Source organism: Branchiostoma belcheri, unplaced genomic scaffold, assembly GCF_001625305.1.
Source record: "Branchiostoma belcheri isolate BF01 breed outbred unplaced genomic scaffold, Haploidv18h27 scaffold9, whole genome shotgun sequence".
NCBI lineage: Eukaryota > Metazoa > Chordata > Leptocardii > Amphioxiformes > Branchiostomatidae > Branchiostoma > Branchiostoma belcheri.
Window position 1 is genome coordinate 4,748,255 of NW_017804575.1, and position 11,544 is coordinate 4,759,798.

The 11,544-nt window shown below is 41.5% G+C and overlaps 1 protein-coding gene and 1 non-coding gene across 2 annotated transcripts in view; both read right to left on the minus strand.

Annotated features, from left to right (window-relative positions):
* Positions 1 to 7,519: 7,519 nt before the first annotated feature.
* Trnar-ucu lies at positions 7,520 to 7,605 on the minus strand. The gene is given in 2 exon segments: positions 7,520 to 7,555; positions 7,568 to 7,605. It is a non-coding gene; the product is annotated as a tRNA-Arg (tRNA).
* A 2,101-nt stretch (positions 7,606 to 9,706) lies between these two features.
* The window catches only part of LOC109487657 (leucine-rich repeat-containing protein 15-like), a 14,277-nt gene continuing 12,439 nt past the window's right edge, over positions 9,707 to 11,544 (minus strand). The window contains exons 9-10 of the mRNA XM_019791661.1: positions 10,717 to 10,969; positions 9,707 to 10,054 (exon numbers count right to left, since the gene is read on the minus strand). Coding sequence (XP_019647220.1) covers positions 9,795 to 10,054; positions 10,717 to 10,969 — 513 coding nt within the window. The 3' untranslated portion in view covers positions 9,707 to 9,794. The remainder of the gene's footprint in view (positions 10,055 to 10,716; positions 10,970 to 11,544) is intronic.

Here is an 11,544-nt window from a genome sequence, read left to right on the forward strand (position 1 = left end):
TGTATATGCCATGGGTTTAGGTCCGGACTTACAAGTCCAGAACTGAACCTAAACCTCTGGACTTGAATCCAGACCTGAACCTTAAATTGGGTTTAGGTATGCACCACTACACAAGCATATTAAAGAATCCCTATATATGCAGTGATCATCAGTCCAGAGTAATAATCTGATGTTCAGATTTTCTCAGTTCCCTGAGTGGTCATTTATTTTTATTTTTATTTTATTTTCAGTCATCTTTATACAGGGTGGCCCATTAAGTGATTACACTTCTTATATAATGGGGCCCTGTTTTACAAACAAAACACAACAGTCATATACAAACAGTAAAATAGGGATACAATAAATAATGATAATGGCAATAATAATAAAGGAAAGACAGTAAGTTACCAATAACATTAATAAATAATGATAATAACAGAAAGTACAAATTGTCCAGTTAAGTCATTGTCCAGTCCAAATTGTTTGTATGGAGGGGTCAGAGGAGCGGTTTTGATATACATGTACCTTGTATCTTTTCTAGACAAAAAGTCTTCTTTTCACTCAGGTGAAAATGAGTACCTAGCTTCGGTTAGGGGCGTGTCTTATCGAATGGGACGTTAAAATGGAGGTGTTTGAGGAGAGACACACCTCAAGCACGTTAAAGAACCAACGTGAGCGGAAGTGGAACAAACCATTATGGTCTAAAAAGGGTAGGGAATTTTCCCGACCAGCCTCGTAACCCCTGCTTCTATTGGGTCAGTTAGTCCTCACTACTTGTGAGGATGTTTCTGACTCAGGGAGAAGAGTTGCTGTTACAGCTCTATCTATCTAAAAAAAAAATGCTAGAGTAGTGAACTTACCGAAAAAAAAGCTTACAGCACAAAATATTGGCTTTCATGACACAACAATAGCAGGATTGCTTTAAAGTTTGCATTCTTGATGCTTCCTTGAACTATTTACAAACTGACCTGGTCTTTTATAACCCACTGCAAGGTGTTTACCATGATGATAACCTGGCCAGTAACCTATAACCACCAAATAAACCATCTTGTTTGCTTCACTTATTACTCTGGTTTATTTGTTGGTTATATGTGTACATGTAAACAGGCCAGGTGTTACATTGTATGTCACTGTAGACAAAAAGAGAACAGCGTGCAAAATACCTGGTTGCCCAGTTGCCCCGGGCAACCAAATTTTACTTGGGGCAAGCTTGGGGCAACCTATTTTTGAACCCAGGTAGCCCAGTGTGCTACCTGAATTTTAAGAATGCCTCCCCCCCTATATCATGCCCACTTGGCTTGCACGCCACCACTGTATCTGGTAGATGCTTTTTAATTTTAGGTATTTAAATGGCTATTACTAGTATCAGTTAACTATAGGCTATTAGAAATATTGTCAAAGGCTTATGTATGTAACATTTCTTAATTTGAGGAAAGTAGTAACTTATAGGTGGGGCAACCTAAAATTCTGATGGGCAACCTAATTTTTGCTGTAGGTTGCCCACTGGGCAACTTGATTCCACAACATATTTTGTACACTAGAGAAGCAGGTCATTTATTGATTTCAATGTGATGACACATAATGAAAATAAATAAATCCAGACCTTTAGGTAGGTGGTATAGTCCAGACCTCCATGGTTCAGCATGTTCTTTCCCTCCTGATGTGCCAAACAACCTCCCATCTGCATCTCTGCACTGCAACACAACAATCCAAACATCAGTGAATAGTTTCATCAGGTTGGTAAGTTACTGAGTAAAGAAACTATTTTCATACAAACAAAGTCTTTTATTCACAGTCAATGTCTCGGTGACCGTCTGTCACCTTCCTCAGGGCAAGTCTGACTGGTTCACATTGCACTGCAGCACAGGTGCCCTGAGGAAGGTGACAGACGGTCACTGAAACATCGGCTGTGAATGAAATACTTGGATGTGTAAAAAGAGTCTCTTTACTCTCTCAACAATCCAAAACACTCACTCACTCACTGTCTGGTTTATCGTCTGTTGTTCCCCGTCTTTCGAGGGTTAGATGTCCTTGCACAATACATCTGGGGCTTGATGGCAGCACGCCACTTGTCTCTGTCCTGGGTTGATCTTATCTAAGTTCAGGTGGTGGAGGTCCTCCCGTATGTTGTCAAACCATTTCCTCCTAGGGCGGCCACGGGGGTTTGGACCCTCCACATCTAGTGTGAGGATCCTCTTCGGCCATTTGTCCCTGTCCATTCTCTGGAGGTGGCCATACCATCTAAGTCTGTTATATCTAACTGTGTCCTGGATGTTATGGACTCCAAGCCGCATACGTAGCAAACATTACACAATATGAAGTTCCTTTCACATGAACACAATGTACAATACATTCTACATGATGCCACAACAGAAGATGGGGACATTATTGTACATTTGTAGGTAAATATGTTAACTTTCAGCAAGCTAACATCACCATTTTGAAACAAATTTGTACTATTGGGCATGGGTTAGGCAGCAGTAAGGTTAAGAAATCAATGTTTAGGTGTTAGAAACTACAAATGTATATTGTAAAGAGTATTTTCAAATTACAATATGAGGCATGGTATGATAGATAAATATCTAAACTTAAATTTATCTTTCTTCGCTTAGATATTGGTAGTTGTGGAAGGCATTATGAAAATCTTTTTCCTTGTGTTATGTCAATAAAGTTGTGTCACTTGCGTTGACATGTGATTGTGAATTGTGAATGTGATCATCGTCGATTATCTTCAAAGTCCTAAATCTAGGACATCCTAACACCTAATCCCTAATACCTAATCGATGAAAAATCACATGTCAACAACACAAAGTCCGGCTTGATTGTTTACTTCAAACTACTGTATTATTCCTTCATTTTTGAAGCAGGGCTCGAAATTTATTTTTGGGAATAGGTGCACTGGTGCACCCAACCTAAAAAATTAGGTGCACAAAATTTTTTTGGGGTGCACCATATAAAACAAAACCTTATTGCAGGTCTTACTGCTCCTCTTCTGAGCTTAAATCTAAAATGAGAGCTAACTTCAAAATCTTAAACAAGTACTACAACAAAGATTTTATTATTTTTCTGATACTTACAGACCAAGAATATCTGGTATACTATTATAAATTTATAATTTTAAAAATTCCTACAAAAATATTTTTGGGTTTACCAGTGCACCCACAGAAAAAAATTGGGTGCACAGCTCCAATTTTAGGTGCACATGCACCCAGTATTTCGAGCCCTGTGAAGGGAATTCATTTTGCAGGGGTAAGGAAAAGGAAAAGGAGTGTTTGTAGTTGTAACATCCTGTAGTACAGCAGTAATACAATGGAAAGGCATATTTGCAATGTCATCATGATACCCAGAAAAACAAAATCACTACAAGCATTTAAAGATTTACCGATCAGAAAGTAGCACAATTATCTAAGAAGCACTGCAGAAAAAAAAGGTCTTTCATGGAACTTCGTGTCAAGTATTCTTACAGGAGTCCCTATCATGAGATGAGGTTTTGAGCGCGTGAAAAATCTGCGCGTGAAGATATGCAAATTAGCTGATTCCCAAGGGATTTGAAAACTTTTTGCTGTTTTACGCTTAAAGGTTTTAAAAAAGACAAGAAAATAAAAATTCATCATTTCGCTTGTATTCTAGACTACAAAGCCTTGTTGTTTTGTCCATTTTTCTGTGATTTTGGGTGATTTTGAAAGGTTAAAGTTTTCACGCGCAAAAAAGGTTGAAATTTGCGCGTGAAAGAATTTGTTATTAAAAGCATGAATTTAAACTTCTAGAAAGGAGAAAAGCTTTAGATTGTTACATTTTACCATCCTAAACCTCATACTAGTAACTTTTCCATGTATTTCTTACAAATTCAAGTGATTTTCAAGAGTTCAGGTTTTAAAGAAGATATGCAAATTAGCTTATTCCTAAAGGACCAACATTTTCAAACAAAAATTTTGGCTATCAGAGGGAAAATTATACCAGAGGACAACATTTTCCTGCCTAAGAATTTGGTACTGCATTTTTTTTAACGCATTTCCCGGACTTTTATTTTTCACGCGCAACTTTAATTTTTCACGCGCAAATTTTTCACGCACAGAAAACCCGTTCCCCCTATTATCCTATGTTCTGCTGAATTGATTTGAACCACAGTTGTTGAATGACCTTGGACCAGTTTACAGTAACTGTTACATATTAATCACATACAGATAGGCAGGCCCTAACTGTACTGTAGATCTATTATATAACCTTTGTACTTGTAGTACTTAGCTTATCTAGGACAAACTATTTTCTGCATGACAAGCAGTTTCTGCGGTTATGCTATAGGTGGACATGATCCTACCTGATCTTTGATCATATAGACAATATAATATTAATGTGAAGGTTGTATTCATGTTATTGATGTGAATCTTGTACTTATATTATGGATTTTGTCTCGATCATTGCTGCACACATTTTGACTATAAACTCACTGTAGATTAGTTGTTGTTCTCATAGAAGTTTATGTCCTTCTGTTGTTACCGACTAAAATCTCCTTATAAAATGTATGTGTAGGGCCATATAGTACGAAATCGAGTTTGTAGTGATTACTTATCATTTAATGGGATTTATACCCTGTTCACATTCATTTTTCCTATTCGAATAAATGGGCTATCCGAATAGAAAATTGTCTATCCGATCCGAATAATTTTCTGGAGTGTGAACGCTCCAAATCACTTAGATTTTACTCAAATCAATTCCAAAATAATCCACCTCGGGAGGTGGTTTGAGACACTTGCGGCGGATTCGAATCGGACGAAACCGCGAGTGTGAACGCGAAGTGAATTGGATTCGGGCTGTCTTACCAATCAAAGCGTAGAACGCGAGCTGCTACGCACCCGGTGGTTTTTCAGGCGAGAATACGTGTTACGAGTTTCTTTTTCCGTGGATTTTCTGACGTTCGACGCCGATTTTTGGCACGCTATGATAACGCCGTTACCGCTGATACTGTACTGGAGACAACAGATGAGTGATCATTTTACAATCGATGAAAACACTTGTTGAATGAAACAGCAATGAAAGCTAAGATGCAGCAAGTTATTTTTCAAAACTATTTGTCTCGTGATTGAAAGAAAAGAGGCGTTTTGTTTAATTTTTTGACGTGATCTTACCTGGTAATTTGTAGTGGGAATGTTTCCAGTACGTGAGAAGTGGGAAGGTGGCGGCTTGGTAAAATTTTCTTGCGAAATATGAGTTTACGAAGCGAGGCTCGTGATGCATATAAATGTTTGGTGAAAATAAGACGTAGGGATATGGCAATTCTTTCGCGGGCGGGCGCAATTCGGATTGGCGAAAAGCAGTGCAAACACTCTTGTGGATTCGGTGTCGATTCGGATAGACAATTTTCTATTCGGATAGCCCTTTTAATCGAATAGGAAAAATGAATGTAAACGGGGTTTTAATGGAGTAGATGAGAGATAATCCACCCAATTGTCACTGACACAATTATGTTTTTCACACCTTGTTGTCACCAAGCAAGCACAGTAGGGGCATTCTCATTCGACAATGCCCACAGTTATATGTGCAAAGGCTAGGTGTTACCATTAGGACTGTGTATACTATAATATAATGTCCTTGGTGTGACAAATTGTTTGTGGTAATAATATACCAGCTGTCACTGTGTGCCTACAAAGCTGGAGTGTTATAGATATACCGAAGAAATATTAGATACATCTACACATGTAACTAGTTTCACTTGGGCTTTGAAAGCATCCCAAGAGTACTATAATTGCCCTTGAAATTGTATTGATGGTTTTTTTAGTCATTACGCTGTTTGTAAACATTATGGAGACGCCTTATAATAGTGGACTGTTCAGGACAAAACCGGTCTGAGGGGTGACATTTGTGACAGATTTGGTCACAACTCGCAGCCATGTTGGTCTGTTTACAATGTATGGACATATATAAATAACACTACCTTAACATGTAAGGGACGTATTATTTGTGGCCTTCAATTTTGTCAATATTAAAGCAAATTGCATTGCAGCACTGCTCTATTGTCGACTTGACATGGCGACTTGAGGCCAGTGAGCAACATTTACTATGCCAAGTTGCTATTTTTCAACAATTGGTCTCCAAACTGTAACATATTTTCCACACAAATTATTGATCGTGGATATTAGATTTCGTAAACAAACACGCACGTATATACTATGATACACTGACACTATACAGTCTTCTTTTACAATTTTCCTTTCCCTTTTCCGAATAAAACTCCGCAGACAACACGTGCACACCACGTGTGTTGTAATTTTCCTACTCAGCGTCACCCTAAGAAAATTTTATACATCATGCATGACCGTAGCGAGGACATACTCACGTGCCCATTTTGCGGCGACAAGGAAGAAAATATTGACCAAAATCGCTGATTTCTATTGCTGAGACCTATGTAAGAGTATTTCTGGACTACATGGGCGACAGAGGGCGTCCCAAAGTCATGGTCACGAGCTTCATACGTCACCGACGCGCCATAACTCCCGAGGCGGCCGCAGGCGGCATCGGGGCCCGCGCGGCGTACCACAAAGCTCCCCCTCGCCTTACGTGCTAAAACGTACGAGCTCACGAGCCAAATACTCACCCAGCATCTCTTCCATGCGTCGTGTTCATCTTGAATTCGTCTCCAGGTGAAAATCGGTGTCCTTTCTCCTAAATTTGAAGGCTGGTTTTCGAGATGTTTTGTCCTGGACGCACGTCAACAAAACCTGGGCATCACGCGCCAAAACCAGAGCGACCTACTGACATGTGGACCACACCAATGCTTTAACGGGGACCAGTCTTTAAAAAATTGATTCCCGTCTTGAATTTCAAGTCCAGTGGTGACAAAATCACAACCTCTTAACTTAATTGAAGAGATATTGAATGCAATATTATGTAAAATGCATCAACATTGAGTATATTTAGCCTATTTCAACTTTGCCACCCTTGTTTAGAATGGAATAGTCCACAGGTATGACGCCAAGGCCGCAGGGGGTGTGTTGGGGGTGTGATTATTTGTTGACCAGGTTTAAGTTCCAGATAAAAATAGACCTTGGACTCCAATCTATTATGTACGTGCCAACTGTGAAGTATAGACTGTTTCATAAAGACTTTTGGACGGAACCATTATCGAGGTGGGGGTGCATTTTAATGCGCATCCTTTCCTTGTATAGATGTTGTTCTTGGGTATTTACGTCATTAATGGTTATCCGAAAAGTGAAAAGTTACTGGGAAAAAGTTCAGTGTAAATGTTTCAGGCGTGATCTTCCTTCCCTTTTCTCTTGAAAAATTGTTTTCAAAAGAATGGAACAGTGTTGAGCTATTGATTGAGTCAGTGGGCGTGTTGGGGGTGTGGTTGTTTGAAACCAGTGTCAACAGGATATACTGTCATATAAGGACAATGGTGAGACCAATGGGCAATGTGTGAAGGTCAATGTGTGAAGGTCAATGTCACCGGTGGCGGTGAGGGCTTAGTGGTTTATTGGGCCCTTTTGGGTTGTTTCCGCTGGGTGATCCTGGGTGTCTCACCGTTTCCAAAAAAATTCTCCGACGACCACGGTGGGACTCGAACCCACAACCTCCGAATAGCTGATCCAACTAGAAGTCCGGTGCGCTAGTCCATTGCGCCACGTGGCCCGCGTACCGTCTTCCACGCTACTGCTACTTCTATTACTACAATAAGCGTAGAAGTGCCAGATAACGTGCGGTAAGGCCACAGCAAGTAAATTTTATGGATGACATCCTCCACAGACTCCAAATCTAATGCGAGCGGGCGAAAAAAAACAAGGCGGGCCTAAAAAACAAGGTTCCTACATTCTCAAATATTGACTCAATCATTGTACAAATGGTTTTGATTCAGTGGGAACATCACATAACACACATACACAGCCAGTACCACATATATCACTGCATCAAAGTAAGAAACAAAACATTAAATCAGAGCCTTTTCTTCTCTCCTCTTTTCATAGTTTAGCCTGGGTACCATCCTGGTTATAATTAGTTTACGTCCGCTCCTACAGTAGCGACTGTAGGAGCGGACGTAAACTAACCAGGATGGTACCCAGGCTATTCATAGTTATCTGCCAGACATCTTTGCCCATTTCCGGCATGTTGACCACTGTCAGAAGGCAACAAAATTTCTTGTTAGTTTTTTTTTTTTCCAAATTCAGGCGAACATTATATATATATATTAATGCGCGCGCTGATGTCATCCATAAAATTACTTGCTGTGGCCTAACAAGAGATATTAGATATCGAGCAGTAGTGCGATTTGTTTCACTTGGTAACCGGTTTATTTAGTGCATTGTTTAGCTGTTTGTCATCATAAACACCTCAAGTACAAATGTAATATAATTAGTCTCTCTGTCGGGCCGCTATGAGCGCGATTTAATCATGTTATACATGTGTATGCAAAAGCTATTTTCTTGAACAATTAAAAATCAGCAAACTTGCATGAACAGAAGTCAAGTCTTTTCTTTATACAAAGCTTTGAAATATGTTTGCATTCAGCGACACAGAATTACTGTTAAAAGCCGTAACACCTAGCCTCCTTCGCAGTCTTGTTGGGCGTCGGCGTTATTTTTTCTCTGAGCGACGCGAGTAATATGCGGACGCGAGGGACGATTTGCTGCCGAGGGAGTTTTTGCCACGGAGAGAAGGTTTCGCGCTCGGCAAACTGGACCCTCTATGGCCGGCCAACTCCTCTGGCCAATGATTTCCCCCTTTGCCGATTTCTACTATTTATTCAGCCTGCAAAGGAGTCTGGTAGAGACTACAACAAGACTGCGAAGGAGGCTAGTAGCACCAGCATGCGTCATACACTATGTATTTTCCGAAGAATAAAGTACTCTCCAAGCAGAGGTTTGAGGTTGGGGTAATTTTTGGCGTGTTTTTAGGCTTTTTTATCGAGGTTTCTCTTTCGCACTGAATTTTTTTCCCATGGGTTTGGTGGGAAAAAAATTCAGTGCAAAAAGAGAAACCCCGATTTAAAAAAAAAACTAAAAACACTCTAAAAATACCCCCAAAACGCAAACCTCTGCTTGGAGAGTAAGAATAAAGTACTACGTGAATCTTGTTTAACATAGACTAGGGCTACAATTAAACCTACCATATGTTTTCTTAAGCTTGATAATTCTATGACATATGTTGAGATTGTTGTTTGTTCTCTAACCACGCAAGTGATATTCTAGAGCTCATTTTTACAGCTGACAAGGGAATAGGGAGTTCTAATAATATATCTACAGTGGCTAGCATCAAGTGTCGAGATGAAATATTAATCAGCTTCGAATAGCATGCCTCAATAGAACGATAGAAGTCATATGTCAGGTAGAGCAATAAAAGAACCGATGAGGTCATAGGTAAAAGGGCTAGGGTCAAACGATATGAGACAGTCAAGGGTCAAAGGTGAAGTGACACAGGTCAAAGTATTATGAAAAACTTAAACTGTTCTCCAACTCAAAATTTGACTCACCAGAAATTTTCGACTGAATCACTCAGTCTTCCTCAGCTATCTGACCCAAATGCTGTGGACAGTTGATTAAATTTCCCACGTGTGACGTCAGCCAAGGGTCAAAGGTTGTCTGAAGTCGATATCGCCCCCCCGTCCCGGTTGAGCGATGGTTGAAGTGCCCTGGTGTATATGGCCTCTTTTATGCCTCTCTTGAAGCATTTGGGTCAGATAGCTGAGGAAGACTGAGTGATTCAGTCGAAAATTTCTGGTGAGTCAAATTTTGAGTTGGAGAACAGTTTTAAGTTTTTCATAATGTAATTTACCAACTTAGATGAACTTTCATGCTCAGGTCAAAGTATGATGTAAAGTTTTTTGCTCAGACGAAAGTGTCAGCTACGTGAGTAGTGCTGGTCCTGGGTAGGAAATACGGCTGGATGTCCTCCTGGGTCTTCTTCTTTGGGTCTTCGTCATCATCGGAGATGAGCTGGTCCTTGTCGGTCGGGCTGGTGCCGATATCAGACTCCACCATGCTGTCGCGCACGGAACTGCAGGCCGACGGCTGGGGCGCGTCGGCCGGGTCACAGTTCACGGGGTCACAGGTCACGTTGTAGCTTCCATGGGAACAGGTGTCGCTACCTGAACGGCACGTAAGAACACAGAAGTGACCATTCAGTCATGACAGTACCAACTGTACCTATCCTCGAGCTCTTTGTCTAAGCGACCAAACTATAAGCCGGTCACCTGGCCGTAATGACCGCTATTTCTCGGTCCACTTTTCCCCATAGACGTGACTTGCCTAAAACGACAAATTGTCCAACACGACAACGACCGGTACTATTTGGGACCACACATGCACACCCAATCTCTGCCTATGACGACCGTGTTCAAGCTATGTTGCAAAAAACGTTTTCTGATAATCTTGATGGAATCAGCTACAAGGTTAGCCTACCCTGGAAATCCAGACTCGCTGTCCGGGCCGCAAAAGCCCTTCGCCCGCTGGTGTAAATTACCGCTACGGGGGAGTCTAGCCCGGGGGGAGGTTGGCTCGCCGGACCAACGTAAGGGCCAGCCAACTCCCCTCGGGCTCAACTCCCCCGTAGCGGTAATTTAGGCAGGCGGGCGAAGGGCTCTCGGCTGCCGAAGGAAAACGGCTAACGGCCCGATACTAGTTTGGCATCCAGGGTAAGGTTAGCCTGGTTACCAAACCTATTATAGCTCCCGAGTCCTACATCCTCTCCGCAAATAGGACTCGGGAGCTATAATAGGTTTGGTAACCAGGCTACTACAAGGTTACATACCTGCGGACGACACTGTATCCTCAAACTTGTGTCTTCTGAATTGATTCTGCCGGCGACGGATCCAGAAGATGCCGAGGACGGTGCAGCCGGTGAAGACCACCATCGCCACCGCCACGCCGACCAGGATGGGCGCCAGGTCGGTCTTCCCTCCGCCGCGCGCCGCCGCCGGCTGACTGGGCTGGGCCGGGCGGGTGGCGTCCTCCACGCACTGACTCCGCTGGATGTGCGAACACCGCAACCCGTGCAGAGACACCTGGATTGACGAACCAATGAATAACTATAACATTTGCAAAGCAAATGCATAATGTTTACCTTCTCATATAGTCTGCTCTGTTAATTCTTATTCAAACACATTCATACAGGAGTCTAAATCCCTCCTGCTATAAAATTGCAACATGGTGTAACACAGCACCTCGGCAAAACGTACTGCACCTGCGCGAAACCCGTAATGTATATTGTGCATAGCACTTCAGCAGAACGTCTCATATAAGGTTAGCATTTCGACAGTAGTTTCCAAATGTTGTGTCAGAAAAGATATCCTCTGCAACAGTGAAAATTCTGATGCAATGTTGACCAAAAATCCAACTAAAAACGCGAAAATCCAAGGTTCTGCGCAGGCGCAGTACGTTCTGCCGACGTGCTGTGTAACACAGCACTAGTTACCATGGTGACAGACGTCTGGTTCAGGTCATTGACCTTATTTGTTTGGAGAAGAAGAGGAAGAAACTGAGCAATATATATATATATATATATATATATATATATATATATATATATAGAGAGAGAGAGAGAGAGAGAGAGAGAGAGAGAGAGAGAGAGAGTAGTAGT